Below are 17,057 nucleotides of genomic sequence, written 5' to 3'. Positions count from 1 at the left end.
ATCTTCTCGTTTTCCCGATGCTCCTAGTTTTCTCACAGCGTGCGCACTCGACTTGAAAGAACTGCTCGCAGCTTCTTTTTTTTTTTCCCCTTTAGTGATTTTCTTTCTTTCCCTCGGTGCGTGTGTTCATATACATGCGTCGGCGCGCCGTAATCGCATTTGCGCCGCGACTCCAGGCAGAGTGACGCGAAGTGGCAAAGGCACGATTATTTTTTCGCGTGCTCTCGACGTGGGAAGATTGCTCTGGGAACAACTCGGGAGAGAGCTCGCTGCGGCTCGCTTGTCCGCGCCGTTTTTCTCCCAAATTTTTACTGGGTCTACGACGTGCACGTTTGTTTAGCGCGTAAGGCTTGGTCGTATCTGGCTGCGTGTCGCGTTCAGAGGGAGCCAACGCATACACACGCGCGCGCATACGTTCCCTTCTGCACTCCGAGTCAACGATCTTCTACGCATCTTCTGATCAAAGGATTTTTTTTCTCTCAAGAAGGGAAAAAGCACGATGAGAAAATTCAGCGCGCTTTGACGTTACCTTATTCACAGATTAGTTGCTCACGATGCCTCGAACGCGTGTTCTCAGGTGTATGTATTTTAATACTAATTCTACAAATAACTATACTCCTGTCCATTTTGGTGTGATCCCATTGTATTAAAAAAAAAAGTGTAGGCTCCCGTCGAACAAAACTGCCAGTCAGGCCTCTCCTCATCGGTAACGGCCTTGGTCCGAGTTTTCCTTTTTTTTTCTTTTTTTTTTGTTCCAGAAGACGTGGCGCGCGTGCTCACAGCTGACCAAAACATCATCAAGCAGGACGCGCTGCCTTTGGCGACAAGCTGTCGGTTGTAGCCCTCAAACTAAACTATACGCGCCTTGTACATTTTCCTTCACGTCCGCCCAATAGACGGTGTGGCCCGTTTTCAGCCTGCTCGCGCGAGTTGGCGGGTGCCTATTGAATTTTCGTAAGCGGTTAGCCTCACACACTTCTGCAGGCGTTGAAGCATGTCTTCCCCCTCCGCTGCTTCCTTCATTTTGTATACGTCAGAAAAAAATATGTATATCGCGTAGCATTACGTACCAAAATCACGACATGGTTATGAGGCACGCTGTATAGGAGGATTGGACCACCTGGTACCTCGATTTTTGGCTTACAAGTTTCACCTTCATTTATGTTCCCGAATCATTCTAATTGCGCATTTGACGTACATAATGTTGTACATCCGGTGCCTCCGTAAGTTACTCACAAGCGTGAACCTATTTATAACTGCAAATTATTATTATTATTACACGACACTCTCTTTGTCACATAGTCAACAGGAACGCTTCCACAAGGCTGTTTTAAAGGGAGGATGTCTACATCCTGCTTTCATTGCCTCTAAAGTGACCTTATTAACATATTTTAGGAAAGCAGTGGCGTACTTGCCTTCTCTGTAACTATTGCTTAAGCTACATACACGGTTTCGTTTCGTGTGGGCTGTCCAATAACAAAGAATGGCAAGGACAATATATCCAGCGTTCATTGTCTGGAGGCTGAATACGTGGCCCTTGCCATTGTTCGCTCTTGGCAGATATAAACTACACGAGCTTTAGTTTCCATGAAAACTGACTAGCTGCTTGTTCAGTCTACTGCCAACATTGACTCTCTCCAACCACCGCCTGAGGAGCTGACGTCGTCAGGATGGCTGAGCAGGGGCGAAGTCTGTGCTCCTGCTCAGACCACTGGAGATGACGTAAGCACTCGCAACATGAGCAACAGAGGCAGCATGCAACTCTAGGGAGCAACAGGGGCGCACTTACCAGGCATGCAGACGCAGCGGAAGCCGCCACGCTCGTCCAGGCAGGTGCCTTCGTTCTGGCAGGGGTTGGAGTCGCATTCATTGATGTTCACCTCGCATCGGGGCCCGGCGAAACCACGGGTGCAATTGCAACGGAACGAGCCTGGTGTGTTGACGCAGAGACCCTGGTGTTCGCAAGGGAAGCCCTGGGCGCACTCGTCCACATCATCGGTGCAGTCGACGCCCTGGAAGCCATTGGGGCATGAGCAGAGGTACGTGCCGTCGATGGGACTTGTGTCGCAGATGGCACCCGCGTGGCACGGATTGCTGGCACACGCGTCGTCCAAGTGGCACAGCAGTCCTGTTTTGCCGGGGGCGCACTGGCAGTAGAAGGAGCCGACTCGGTCGTGGCACGTGGCACCGTTGAAGCACGCGGCCACGGCGCAATCGTCGATGTTTTCCGAGCAGTCAGCGCCCGTCCAGCCGTTCACACAGATGCATGAGTAGCCTCCTATCGTGTTGGTGCATGTGGCGCCATTCTTGCACACGCTAGGCCGCAAAGCGCATTCGTCCACGTCCTTGGTGCAGTACGGCCCCGTGAACGTGGGCGGGCAATGGCACGTGTACGAGTTGACGCCGTCCAGACAGGTGGCGCCATTCTGGCACAGGTTGCCCGGACAGTCGTCCACGTTCGTCTCGCAGTTGGTGCCCGTGAAGCCTGCGCAAGAAACACTTTTCAGTGCCGTCCGTATCGCAACGGAGAATCGTGTTTTCGTCGAGCGAGCCTTACCGGGAGGGCAGGAACACTGGTAGTTGAGCGAGTCGATGGGCCGACACGTTCCACCATTCATGCAGGGGCTGGGCTCACACGGGATGTACTGAGATTCGCAAAACTGTCCAGTGTACCCGGCTTCACAAACGCAACTGCAAACAAAGAAAGAAGCCATGCAGAATTACTAACCGTTCCTCCTGAAAGTTTTCCACACGCGTAAGATAATATGAACGTGCCGTATAATCCCGAGACTTACCTGAAGGAACCCTGGGTGTTGAGGCATGTTCCATGCATGCACGGTCTTGTTTGGCATTCATCCACGTCGACTGCGCACGAGGCTCCGCTGTACCCAGGAGCACAGATGCACGAATACGAATCCTCCTTGGACTGACAGCTCCCGTAATTCAGACACGGCTGCGATGCGCAGTGGTCAACCTTGTCGCAGTACTTGCCTGCATCAACAAGTATGCCCAGATCAGGTTCACTCATGTGCACTGCACAATGACTAGCTGAATGTAGTCGGTTAAGGGGACTGACAACCGACCAGAACGTGTCTCAAGACACTGATGGAAGTAAAAAGACTGAATTATAACAGAATCGAGTATGAATTCCTGCCATGTCCGTGCGATGGAGGCCAAGTAGACGGTCACGTCAAGCTATCACAGGCTGCCGATATGCAATGACAGGGAGAATGAACGCAGAAATTGCGCGAGAAGGCCGAGCAAGAAAATTAAGGGGAGACGACCGGTGCCATCTCTCGCATAAACCTTGAAATAACGAAAGCAACCACCGCAGTGTTCTTGTGAGAACATTTACATGATTTACAGGGACAATAAGCAACTGCTGCCCTTAGCGCCATCTAGTATGTAAGAGCCCTACCTACTGTTGAGTTCGTTGTTCCGTGAGTGCGTGCGTGGGCGCGGCGTCCAAGTCCGTCAAAATAAAACTAGGGTCGTGACTAGGGCGACCAGACGTTTTACCGCGATTGCGTTAGGGCGCACGCTCGAAGAATAAATAACCAGTCTCTGTCAAAATTAGGAAGAAATCACCATTTGTTTTACGTATTTATTTCGGGAAAAACTTCTCTATATCGGGTTAGGTGCCAAGTTGGTTTCGTTAATTCCATCGGGTTAGGTGCCAAGTTGGTTTCGTTAATTCCGGCTGATGACAACATTGAACCATATGGGTACCTCTGACGGGGAATAGAAATTTTCTTCGTTAGATCAGGAACTTCGTAAAATCAGGTTTCGTTAGATCGAGTTTCAACTGCACCATACAATTTCGTTGTCAGTCCCTTTAGCTTCAGGGGAAGCTGGATGCTTGGGAGTGATGAGAAATCGTTGAACAGGTAATTTCGCTAGAGGCAACGTTTCGACAAGAGGACTTGTCTTCGTCAGATCAGCAGCTGCCTTTCTTAGGGAGACCTTATGAAGACAAGACCTCTTGTCGAAACGTCGCCTCCAGCGACATTTCCAATTCAGCTATTCCCATGACGATTTCGTTGTCACATAATATTCTATATGCCCTCTATTTGGCGAGACTCACCTCGGAAGCCGTTGGCGCACACGCATGTGTAGTTCTGCAGTGTGAGCAGCTGGCATGTGGCCCCGTTATGGCAGGGCTGCGAGTCGCAGGCATTGGGCACCTTGATCTCGCACATGGTGGCCGAGTAGCCCACGGGACATCTACACGAGAACTTGGGTCCGTTTGTGACACTCATCTCCACGTTGCACGTGCCGCCGTTCTGGCAGCGGAAACCCGGGCCGCCGGTGTGGCACGGATTTGCGTGCTGGCAGTACTCGCCGACGTAGAGCGGAGGACAACTGCGAGACAGAGAAATACGGCATCGTTGAATATATTGGACAACCCATGTAGTACGGTGTTTGTGCTCACAAGGAACGCGATACAGCCAGGGAACTCCTACCGACGGCGCTGCATACCGCAACAAACGTGACAAACAGACATGATGCCCTTGCCATCCCCGCCCAGCACTGAAAAAATCCGATCTGCTTAGTTCTGTTTCAGAGCTATTAGAAAATGCCCTGACCACAAGCCGCCTCTTTCCTGAACGGTCTCCAGATGGCCACGCATAAAGGATGCAATCCGAATTTGGCTACTGGCATGTCCTCAACAGCCTGCCAATGGCTTCGATAAGAAATTAGCTTTGTCGCGTTTGCAGACAAAGGTCAGGGCTCACATCGGGACGAACACCTCCTGCGCTCCCTAATTATCGACAAAATGTTGAGCATTGCAAATCTGTGCCCGTTTTGCGGCGACGGCGGCTCGCGAGGTCGAAAAGCGTCAACGGTGCCTTTCAGCCGAAGCCCGTTCATCGGTGACGAGAGAGCACTCCGAGGGCAAGAAACGTCCGCGGCCTGCCTTGTCGGTTCGCGAACTACGAGCACACGGGTGTGCACCCGTGTTACAGTGAACTGTACCCACGGCGACCGAACACTGCGAAAGTCGCCACCATGCCGATTCCATAAACTGCCACCACCCCAATTTTCATGCTCGCGCTGCCCGTTTTACTAAGCAAGTCGGCTGCGGAACCTTGCGAAGCTCGCAAGATCACAATGGAAGCGGCCCGCTGGGAGAGAATGTGCGGGGGAAGGGCCCCACAAATTCAAAAGGCTCGGGGCGGAGTTGTTCGCTCTGGGATTGGACCCCGCTTGCTTCTCGCCGATGCTTCGCCTTTTTGCTTTATTTATTTCGTCTGTGTAGCAAAGGTTCCACCGGCGTAGACGACACTGCAGCGGCGTGTTGCACGCCAGTGCACAAAACTGCGCACCATCGCGAGCTTTGTCTTCTTGATTCGCCAATTATTTGTTCCTTTCTTCCTTGGGCAGTGCGCCTGGTGAACCTGACGGCTTAACTAACGCTAGCTTTCATACGAGACAGAAACCGCAATTCGTTCATACAGCAAGTAGCAGAAGTATACAGCGTCATGGATCGTCATTTTATAAATAATTTTAACAATAGTAAAACAGACGTCAATACTATCAGTGCAAGTTAATAAGCACGCACATGCCTCGTGATTTGCTACTGCAACACGGCGAAACCGGTTGTCCGTGTGCCGCGGCGCTAGTGGTTTCGACTACACACTGTGAAGACGTCGCGTAACGATTGACTAATCAGCGTCTGGCTAGCGACTAAGAATGGTCTCGGGGCGCCTACTGCGTGTTGTCTGAGCAGCGAGCAAAAGGTATTCGTTTCGATGATCGAGCGAGCGCCAAATCGCCTCGGACAGGGAGGCTCTCAGCTGCCGTCGCTGGAGGAATAATACGTGGCGCGTCTGCCGAGTCGCGATGCGGTGCGAGGAAGGGAGGGCGGATTTCTCGTCGCCGTCGAGCTCACCGCGGGGGTCCCCCACTGCTACTTGCTTAATCTGGCCAGGAATCCTCGACCGTCCCCGAAAATAAATGGATATCCGCCAGGGGATTAGATCAGTTCGCCGGTAGCCGTGACGGGGGCTACCAATCGACCATGTTCTTGCGCGTCTCAGAGGCGTGTGCGGCAGCACACACCTCTGAGGTCTTCGTTGGAGACCACTACACCTCACCCCGCTGCCACGAAAAGCCGCGTGTTGCTTAGGAGTGGGAAGCGAATATGGTGAGGAAAAGGTGCTACTGTAGCAGCCCCTGTAGAGAGCACGGAACGTCTCTCCGCAGCTGCCGTTCGGCCAACCGCCACGCCAGGGGCGTAGCCAGAAATTTTTTCGGGGGGGGGGGGGGTTCAACCATACTTTATGTATGTTCGTGCGTGCGTTTGTATGTGCGCGTGTATATATACGCAAGCAAAACTATATATACGCAAGCGTGTATATATACGCAAGCAAGAAAAATTTCGGGGGGGGGGGGGGGTTGAACCCCCCCCCCTGGCTACGCCCCTGCGCCACGCTCTCTCGATCAGCTTTCGCTTGTAGTTCTTAGCGCTACTGGTTACATCCTTTGTTAAAGAAGAGCAGGGAAAGCGAAAGAAAACCAAAAATAACGCCATGGAGGCTAAAGCAAGGTACAAGAGGTGATGCATTAATTAATTCGAACGGTTTCCGCAGTTAGATGTGCCGGGAGACAGGAGCGACGTGTAGAATGGTTGAACAAGCCCAGACGGTTATGAGTAGTCGGAACAAGGAGGGCCCGTATCGTTCATGCGCTAGAATTGTTCTAAGAGCAGATGTCAACCAATCGCGATGTTGGGCATACCATTAGCGAAGGCGGCCGAGCCGCCGAGCTAGCTCTCACTCTCTCTCTCTGAGCGTGCGTAAGAGAGAGAGAGAGAGATCCGCGATGAAAGCAACGTACGCACTTCGGTTTCTTTCTCACAAAAAGAAACTCGTATTCTAGAATTCTTTGTAAAACAAGGTTCTAATTGGGCGTTTCTGTTTCTGTTCTAATTCTAATTCTGTTCTAAACAAGATTCTAATTGGGCGTTTCTGTTTAAAGTGTCCGGCAGCTGTGTTACAGTTGTCGGACACTTTAAAAATTCAACATCAGACCCGACGGACACGGAACAAAAGTGCTTATTGAGATAAAATAGTCACAGCCCGCATGACTTACACGGTGCTGCGCTAGCGTATTAACTACTGATAAAAACGGTCACAATGAATAAGGGAACACATGAGACGACAAATGAGCCGTTATGGCGTTGAAGTGGAAATTTTCGTGCGGACATCCTTGTGTTGACAAAAAACTAATGTTTGTGTATCGGAAACGTTTTGTAGTTATTAAATCCACTCCCGCGTTGCATTGTGCGGAACGGTTTTAAAACCAGAAAGCAACGGCGCAGAGCTACGCTTGAAAGCTGTTGACATCGCATGTGAGCCTCGTCGCGCTGGGTCTTTCACGAGCCACATCCACTGACTGTATACATGGTGTCCAGCCACCAGGCGTGCGCGAAACACCCGACATTTTAGGACGAGGTAGACGGCGTCTGCAGGACGACGTAACACCCACATCGATCTCCTGTCATGGCAAAAGACGCCAGCAGTCGACTCGCTTTCTCGTAAGAAATGCATCGCGTGTCACCGCGCATATAATTTGTTTTCCTCTCCAAAGCTTCGACTTCAGTGTGCGCGGAGCAGGTGCGCGCCGTTGAATCATATTGGCCGCGAGATCGAGCGGAGTCTCCGCCTGGCGGCTGCTGGCTGAACGGCGCCTAGTGTGGATTGCTCCATGCGTCGTCTGCTAGCCACGTTGTGTTAGCATGTGCGCGTACGTCGTGCAGGTGCTCAAAAGGCGGTTTGTTCCGTTGCGTTAGTGCAACTTTAACCGCACGTACGTATGCCTAATACGATGTAAAGAAGCATTTGGCCTTGATCGGCTGTATATGTACATCCTGCGATACATTAATGGTGCAGGTCGGGTCCCCTTAACGGCCCTCTCACATTCTGTATATGTACTGTAATAAGATCAGTGAGTGCACTTGTCGAGAGTGCTGTGTGTGGTCGTCGTGCCCTCCGTTCACGAGAGTCATATCAGTGTAGGTGCCGCTATGCGGTTAAAGCGCATTGCAAAGTGCACTAGGCGTGCCCTAAAGATGAGAAGTATTAAATCTCATGTGAATATAGCCTTTTAGCAGCTCGGTGGTAAAAAAGGCTCTCGTGCACTTGCGCGTTGTGGTTACGTGTATAACTTCGGGACTGTCGTTATAGGTTACGCGACGAGCTTTAGTTGTGTGCGGTACTAGCCCCACTACACAGAAATATTTCTGTCAAGTCACGCCTGACACTTCGGTACTTAAATTGTCCCCTTAAAAGAACAGAAAATAGAATGACCCGGAAATCGCAGAACTGAGTTGCCTAGCGCAGTTTAACTTGTGGCGAAATTTATATAAAAACACCCGTGTACTTAGATTAAGGTACGCGGTAAAGAGCCCTGATGGTCAAAATTAATCCAAACGGCGTAGTTTACATTTATGTCGTAGTAATTTCAAGCGAAGCCACATCTTTTTTCTTTACATCTTGAGCGTTTGTGTTGCGTTGTTATAGATTGACGGAAGACTGCGGACATTATTCATATGAAACACGTACTTTGGTCCCGTGAAATAACCGGGCTTTTGTTCCATTACTGTCGTGCAAGTAATTAATCGAAGAAAGTTCCGTGCTGTACAGTTACCTTTGTGTACTGTTACTAGAGTAAAAACAAGCGTGTGCGTGTTAAACGCCTCTGTAGCGCTAAAGCGCTGTCAGCCACGTAGGTTTCCTCAGTAAACCTATCAAATGTTATACATTGGAGAATTGAATAAGAAATGCGGATGAATATTTGAGCACGCAGTGCACAAAGTGCTATTTGAACTCATCGTGCAGGAATACGGGCTTTCTTTTTGTTCTAGAAGTAAATTTACAGCGCAAACGCAAACACGCACCACAAAGAAAGAAACGACACACACAAGCGCTGTGTGAGTCGTTTCTTTCTTTGTGGTGCATCTTTGCGTTTGCGCTGTAAATTTACTTCTAGGATTATGAACCAACTAGGCCCAAAAGAAGTTTTACTGAAGTTTCTTTTTGTTGCGGGGTATCCAGATGAACAAGAAGTAAATACTTAATTCAGTCGCGCTACAGCAGTACGTATAGTAGGTGGAACACAAGCTAAACATGTGCAAATAAAACAACAAGGAAACGTCATCCGTTGCGAAAACGCCGACTGTTGCCGAAGGCGGGCAACCCATTCGTTGGCAGAATGCGCTACTCTCACAAGTAATAGTAACGTTCGGCGCGCTACGTGCATTAATTAGGGAATGAAAAGCGCACATATATTACCAGAAAGCTGCAGTCAACGCATTTTGTTTGCCGGAAATTGGGTCAAATCGCTCGCAACAAAGCGCTGTTGTGCGCGTTTGTATACGCGCCGACAACCGCCCATCCACACTAGCGCGGCGACGGTGCTGCCACCTGTAGCCCGATCTCGCGGCGAATAGACGTCATCTCTTTTTCGAGGCCGACACGAGAGACTTGTGCGTGTGTGTTTCTTTTTTTTTTTTTAATCTGTATACGTCAGTGTTAGCGGCTGTTAAATAAGTACTGACACGATTTCGAGACATCGCAAAAGGGACATTTTTGGTTTCCTCGGTATGCAGCGTCAACGCTGTCCACACACCGGAGTGGCAGAACACGTATAAAATATTTTAATTTGACTTTGAAGTTTTCGTCGCTGAGCATCTGCAAGCCAGCGCCACTGCAATGGACGACGAGTCAGGACAGTTCCCCCGAGTTTGCGAGTTCTGCGTCCTGCATGCAGCCTAAATCGTAGAAATCACTGTCAGGGTAACTGGACAACAATTCACTCATCGTTGCTTATGTGCACCACGAGCAGATGACCGATTTGCCGCTAGTACGTCATGAGTTTCTGTATCCCCGTGACGCCACACTGCTATGAAACGTCACTGAGAGGCCGCCCCCTCGATATCGAAACCGAAAGTGTCTTTTTAGGGTAGCGGTAATTAAAATATATACGATGCATTCCCAGGCACCAGAATACTCGTTTTAGGTTTCTCGACACCAGTATTTTTATTCAGAGCAACAATCCGAAAATTTTTAAGATTCGTGAGAACGCTTTCAGAAATGCGGTTTGTCCACAGCGTTTCAATTGCAGCCACGGCGATGCCACTTGCGGTGCCATTCTTGTTCGGGTCGAGGCAACGCTGAGCTGACCGGACGACGTCAGACGTAGAGATGGGACAGAAGCGCCGTTATCTGCGTCCCTTAGAGATGGTGCCGTATAAACGGGCGAGCTTAAGCGCTAGAGTGACATGCCTGCAGGATGAAGCCAGTTTGAACGATTGTTCGAAGCATTAATTACAATATTCATGCACTGCGGCCGGCCTCTCGTCACCGGGCAAGTACAAGGACCCATAGGCGTGCACAGGGTTCCCCATGGGGGGGGGGGGAGGTTCATCGCAGCGACCCTCTCCCTTGTAAGTCAATGTACGAGACAGATTTTGCGCCCCCCCCCCTCTTAGGTGATTGGGGGGGTTCAATGTATGGGGCGTATTTCGCCCCCCCCCCCTCTTAGGTTATTAAGGGGGGCGGCCGCCCCCCTGCCCCCCCTGTGCGCGCGCCTATGCCAGGACCTCTTAATGTCACCGGAACCTGGTGCTTCTTATGCACGAACTCCTAGACCCGCATATGTCCCGGATGTATTCGAGAAGATATTCCACGGTTACCATCTAGTGCTTGTGCTCCAGAGCATTCTAATGCGATGGACAGCAGTTTCTCGTGCAAGGGGGACACGGGACTTTTTGCCACTGGCTCCGCAGCTTCGAAGACTCCTAGGTTAGGCACATGAGCAACGCTATATGCTGGAAGCAGAAAAGACACGATGTCTATTCTGGCGGCTTAACGATATGCGCATACAGAAGCGGTGTGGATGTTCATGTCTCTGAGTAGCCACGCCGGCATTCTTGCCCCAGAAAGAACAGCATCCCCTCTCAGGGTAGCCGTCTACCAATGCTGCGTACAGTTTGCGGACGTTGGGGTCCCATGAATGGGGCTCTAGATTGCTGCCCATTCTGTGCGCGGCAGAAAAAAAAATGCAACCCCGGAATCCCGCAGAGTCTGTGCACACACTGAAACGAGGCGCTCCGCGAGATCGCGCCCCCGCCGTGGAGCAGTGGGAGGAAGGGTGGGGGGTAGGAAAACAATTTGGGAGCAGTGCCGATGCTCGGGAAGAAGCGCTTTCTCCTCTCTCTTATCTCACTGCCCGCGGGCGACAGCGGTCGAGGGGAGCACCCACGTCCGGGAAGTGAGTGCTCGCCAGAGAAGCGCGGGGGAAGCTGGTCGCAAGAAACGGAGCAGGCAGCTCCGTTTCTTGCGCCTAGAAAAATGCGGTGGCTCTTCTTTGAAGATGACGGGAAACGAGCTGCTTTCGCGCCTACAAGAACGCTCTCCCGCCCTTGACGATGTTACAATACGTGAGAGAGCAAAAGCTAGCCAGCCGAATTGGAAGTGCTAACGCGTTGCTCTCTACTTCACCTTTAAAGTAAGGCCTAACGAAGGCCCGCGTGCCTGCAACCTGTGTGTTCTGATGTACCAACGTCGACGTTTCAGTGTATGATCTGTGCTTTTTTCAAGGCAGCTAGAAAGGAAAAACGCACATCTCGTGTCGATTGTCTTGCGCGCACGCTATCACCCGTTCACGCATACACACACAGGTGACGACAGCGGTGCCCGACGAATACCCGGCATACTTCTGAATCGTTCTTTAAAGGGACACTAAAGCCAAATAACAATTTATGTCAGAGTGAAAGCTCAGTGTATGACAACTTCTAAAACGGCAATATTATCGACAGCAGTGCCCTACTTACCGAGAAATTAAGCTAAATGTATCACATGATGAGCGCCACGAGTGGGACATTTTCGAAGTGATCCCAAACTAGCAGCAATAAAAAAAGAACCTTCCGTGCATCAAAAGATGTAATAAAATGCTGTTTGTTCGTTTCCGTTTGATTCATTGAAAAAAGAACCTCTGTGGCGTTGCCATGGGGAACGGCGCGCGTGGTTCAAAGGTTCCGTTTTCGCCGAACTGCGCTTCGTCCGGCGCCCTGCTTCGCTCACGCGGTCGCGTCTATAAGCGGTAGTTTCGGGATCGCGTACTGCCGCGTGTTTTGCGCGCTCGTGAAAGTCGCTCTGACAGAAAGTTCGACAAAATACCGCATGCAACGACGCCGGTACTACGAGCCCTCAGCAGCATACCGCGTTCATCGGGGCTCAAGTCGCTGAATTGGAGCCCAGCGTCGCGAGCCAATGTCTCGTTGTCAAGTTCTCCGTCCACATCCATTGCGGCCATTGCGGCGATTGCGGCAAGCTTCGATGGCCGTTATTGCTGCTGTGGGTCCCGCTACTTTCGCTCTGCTGCTACTAGTGTCGGCGGCCGCGCTGTAAAGGCGGGCAACGTTGGGCGCGGCAGCAGTGACGTATGAAAGTCGGATTTCAGGCGGGTGACTTGAAGTGCGCTAACGCAATGCGGACCACTAAAACGTGATTTTATTTCAAAATAAGCACTTCCTTGGCATAAAAGTAGCACTACGAGACTTCTGGACCGCTATTTCAACAATCAACGTCGGCTTAATATTTGCTTTTAGTGTCCCTTTAAAAACGCTGGAGCAAGTGAGAACCGCTCCAGCGAGCTCCCATTTTGTCGCGCCGTAGCCTGAGCCTGTCTTTACAACCGCTCATTCGTATACGACCGACAGCGCACTACATGAATGTTTCTTGGCTACACATACAAGTTCTTTTAAGGAAGCCAGAGCTTGCGGCTATAAAAACAATGCGCGCGTGTGCCCGAATGCCACTCTGAGCAGAAATTCGCTTGGGAAGGCAGCTGTGTACGACCAGGCCCGTAGCCAGGGGGAGGGGGGGGGCGTCCCGAAATTTTTATGATACATGGTGTTTTACCGAAAATAAATAATGAAAATAGGCGTTTTTCTCAAACAGTCAAGGCTTTGAGCAAGTGCCCCCCCCCCTGAAAATAATTCCTGGCTACGGGCCTGCGTACGACAGAAAGTTTCCTTCAACGCTTCCGCTTCTCCATCACAAAGCACGTATGCTATGCGTCGCTCCATTCTCGTCTATAGCATACGGTCATCTGCATCGGCCGCGAGACCTTTGTTGCCCTCTCATCTACCTGTCAAGCCAATGCTGTTCCCACGCATTACGAATAATTTTCCACTGCATGCAGCCTGGCTGTAAGTGGCCGCTTCAGTTCGCGTGACGTATGGTCACCTGGTCGCAATGTGCCCTCGTGACCCGCCTTGAGCGTGCGCTGATTCTCTCACGCGCCGCGCGTCCTCGGCCGAGATGCGACCAGGCGCCCGAGCCACGCGGCCAGGCTCCCAGCCTTGAAGTCGTCGAAGAAGCGACCAGTCGTCCTTGCCGGCACCGCTGTCCAGCAGCGCGCTCATGCAACACCATCAGCGACCCGCTTCGTTCTTGACCCCGAAGGTATCGACGACGCCACAATAGAGAGACTGCTTTCGAGCGAGGTTGCCATGCTGTTCATGTACAGTCAAGCGGCAGATGATATTCCGGTGGTCGGCACAGGTGGCTTGCTATATGTACACCCGCCCACAAAAGTTTTCGGAACACGGGCTCCACTGAAAATGTGAATTTCTGCTCTGTTATTGCACGGCGCTTCTGACCTAGCGGTTAGCTGTATAGGTCGCAGCAGGCACTACTACAGGATTTGGAGGGTATGTTGTCACACAAAGTGGGAATATAGCTTTCTCGAAAATTTAGCGTTCCGCAAACTTTTGGGGGCGGGGGTACATACAGGTGATAACTGAGCAAGTTCAGTAGTCAGACCTCGCCGTGGCACGCATGCGTGGTTTCTCGAGCGAAAGGTACTTGGGGACAAAAAGAGAACTGTCTGGCGTGCGCAACGAACGGCGATCAACCAGCTCTCGCGGCTGTCGGTCGTTGAAGCATCTCCAGCCCGAGCCTGGTGACCGCACCCGTTGGGTGTGCACGCTGTTGCGTCTTGCAAACGTGTGCCCCACCCGAACATTCGCTGGACCGGCCAGGGCGCGGCCGTGCGCTACCCGGCCGGCGGGGGTCAAGGGATGGGTACACGAATTCACCGAGTGGCATGCCTCCATGCGCCACTCGAGAAGCATGCTGATGGCTCACTCGAATGCTACTCCACCTAGCTCTGCGAGGCACCGGCGACACAGTCGGTGTGCTGTTGTCCCCCCCCGGACGCAAATCAAAGAAACCTAGGAGACCGGTTTATTTCTGAGCCACGAGTAGCATGCGCTCAAGCGCAGGCCGGCTCGGATGGCGAGCGAGCCGAGATTTCAAAGCGCGATGCTCTCGGCGGCCTCGCACAGGGCAGCCCCGAGTTATGGCTGCCGAGGCCCGTCCCAGGGCGTGCACAGCGAGGCGAGTGTGGTCTACCGGTCGGACGGGTTCTTCGCCGCAGAAGAGGAGCGACGCCCATCTAGGCATGTTTGCCGCCGCTGCCCTGCCCGCCGAGGTCGACGAATCCACGCGGCCAGCAAGCTTGCTTGCTCGTTCGATTGCTTCCACGGCGGCGGCACCGTTTATTCCGGCCTGAGTTGCGCGGTGCCGCCGAGGCGCGCCCAGCGATGGCCGCGTCCCTTTTCATTTTGCTCATCCCCCCTTTCGCCCGTCGTCCAGAGCGCTCCTTTTTCTCTCTCCGCCTCATCTCGAGGGGTGCGCGCATAATAAAACGAGCGCTCGGGCGAAGCTCCCTCCGTCACCGTCGCGAAAAGACGCCTCGTCGTATCTGGCTCCCCTTTCTTCTGCGCCATCTGTCAGTCCTGACGGAAGGAATGCCTCCTGCTGCCCTGCGCTTTTGTTTGTTCCGTTATGTTTCCGACTTGGTGTGTGTGCCCCACGCACTCCGCTGCAGTCCGGTTCCCCATTATTGTCGACGAAGCGATGTTGCGTGCGTCGCGCCGATGCAATTTCGCAGGCGGACACAGCTGCGGCCGCAATTTTTCAGCGCCAATTTAAAGCGCGCACGCGCGCCTGGTGCTACAGCTTTTCTTCTCTCCGGTACCCCACCCCCCTTCTCGCCTTAAGGCAGCACATTTCCTCCACCACAAAGCCCGCATCTTTTTATAACGCGCGGCAAAGAGCTGTTCTCACTCAGCGTGACCGTAAAGCCACACTTCGATTTCTAGTCACAGCTGGGACTGGCGATGAGAGCAACGGGAACGCAGAGACGGGTTGAGGAGACAAAAGAAACGGTTGGAGCTACCACCCGACATCGACGTCACTCAAACTGCACACACACGTCAGCGTACTGGCCGTGGGCGTTCGTTGCCCGTGCTTGACCTCTGTGACCGCGTCGGTGGATGCCTCCTCGGGACTCTGGTGCGAACCCTTATTTTTGTAAGCATCACGACAAGCGATGAGAAAAAAAAAAAAAGACTGACATTTCACAGGCGGCCTTCTGTGTGGGACACCTGCGTTCAACGCTTCTCGTACTCCTCTGTTGTAGGAGACAATCAGGCGGCAGCGCGCAAGACTGCAACCGACAAAGCAAGCGACCCTAAACAAAAGTAGAGCCATGGGAACTGTGAGAACCGCAGTGCACAGCCAGAAACATGCGCATCGAGCGTTTCTGGAGAAGGCGAAGCGGCAAGAGAAGCGTGAGAAATTTTACGCCCTGGCGGTTCAAATCGCACATTTGCAGCCCTTGTCTTTGCATACTGCTGCCGCGTTGGCTGCTCACAAAGACCGAGAGAAAAAGTGTCCGAGAGGGCCATCGCGGTCGCGTTAAGTAGCTTTGAAGACGCCGTCCTGACCGACGACACGCACGGCGGAGGTCGCTGAACAAGAAACAAAAACACCTGCTCAGTACCACCGAACGCCCCGCAGTCAAAACAAAGAGCGTCCCTGAACTTTTGCCAACGCTGTCACCGATAAATTTCAAAGCGAGAGACAATTTCGGCGAGAAACGAGCCATAAGGTGGGAGGCGACGAAAGGCAATCAGGAAGGCGGAAAGCGAGCGGCTCTCTTTGTGCTGGGAGCCCTTTTTCTGCCTTTTTTATTTTTCGGAGCGGGCGGAAAGTGAACAGCGTTAGGACGGGAACGCGTGGGACGGCAGTCGAAGAGCCATTTGCGAGACCCGAACGCTCCGCTCCCAGTGGTAGCGCACAAAGCGCTGGGCACAACAGGCTGCCTCGACTGAAGTGAAACCGGAGGTATATCTTGACGTATGCTTTGCGTGCGACGAATAATACACAACGTTCAGAATTAAGCGAACGCTAGCATGCTTTTGGACATCCATGGAAGTAACATTCGAGAGTTTCATTGAAACGCGACTATACAGGAACGCGTGAACGAATGGCGCAGGTTATGTTGGCGGTGTCGGGCATTCTCAAAGCTTCTCTCCTCTTTTAAAGTGGTTTGGACAGGGAGCCTTGATATCGTACTTGCATCATACGACTGTTCTGAAGCTATATACTGCGTATAATTATTCACTGCCAAGGCGCATTCATCCTCATTGCTACCGCGTGGCAACTGCCATACAATAAGAAAACGTGCCCTCCCGCCTATTCTGTTCGCAAGGTACGAAGCCCGTGCGAGGCTAGCAGCTTCAAAAATCAATTAAAAGTATGGTAGGCGTCAAAAGGTGTTCGCCACAACAGCACACGTTGTAGTATGCACACTTTCCACTGACACAGCCACGTGTGCCGCCTTATTAACTCCTATCAGCCAAGGGAGCTTCGAGCACCGACCGCATGGAGCTCCATATACATGGAGTGCGCTGAATCGGCCCGCGCGCCGCGTCATGCGGCCCCGATCAGGCACTGCAATTTTGCGGCGCCAAGGCGGCATGCAACGCCAAGTCCTGTCGAGCGCCATTTTGGCGCTGCCTCGCTCCACTGAGCACGCATCTACCGAAGGAGGAGTGGCACGGGTCAGCGTCGAAGAACAGCCGAAGGGGAACGGCGGCTTGGCCGCAGGGGCAAGGCCCAGGGGAGGCGCATTCCAGCAGCACTCACATGCCGCCGGCTAACTAACCGGGAGCCGTAAAGATGCCAGCATCCTCG

At 52.3% G+C, this 17,057-nt stretch overlaps 1 protein-coding gene across 1 annotated transcript in view; it reads right to left on the bottom strand.

Moving 5' to 3' along the window:
- Nucleotides 1–17,057, bottom strand: part of LOC119397347 (neurogenic locus Notch protein) — a 96,603-nt gene that overhangs the window by 34,922 nt on the left and 44,624 nt on the right. Inside the window, exons 3-6 of the mRNA XM_037664783.2 lie at nt 4,085–4,362; nt 2,796–2,991; nt 2,558–2,691; nt 1,790–2,485 (exon numbers count right to left, since the gene is read on the bottom strand). Coding sequence (XP_037520711.1) covers nt 1,790–2,485; nt 2,558–2,691; nt 2,796–2,991; nt 4,085–4,362 — 1,304 coding nt within the window. The remainder of the gene's footprint in view (nt 1–1,789; nt 2,486–2,557; nt 2,692–2,795; nt 2,992–4,084; nt 4,363–17,057) is intronic.

Source organism: Rhipicephalus sanguineus, chromosome 1 (assembly GCF_013339695.2).
Source record: "Rhipicephalus sanguineus isolate Rsan-2018 chromosome 1, BIME_Rsan_1.4, whole genome shotgun sequence".
Classification (NCBI taxonomy): domain Eukaryota; kingdom Metazoa; phylum Arthropoda; class Arachnida; order Ixodida; family Ixodidae; genus Rhipicephalus; species Rhipicephalus sanguineus.
The sequence above is the reverse complement of the archived record's forward strand: the minus strand, read 5'-3'. Positions and strand labels throughout refer to the sequence as shown.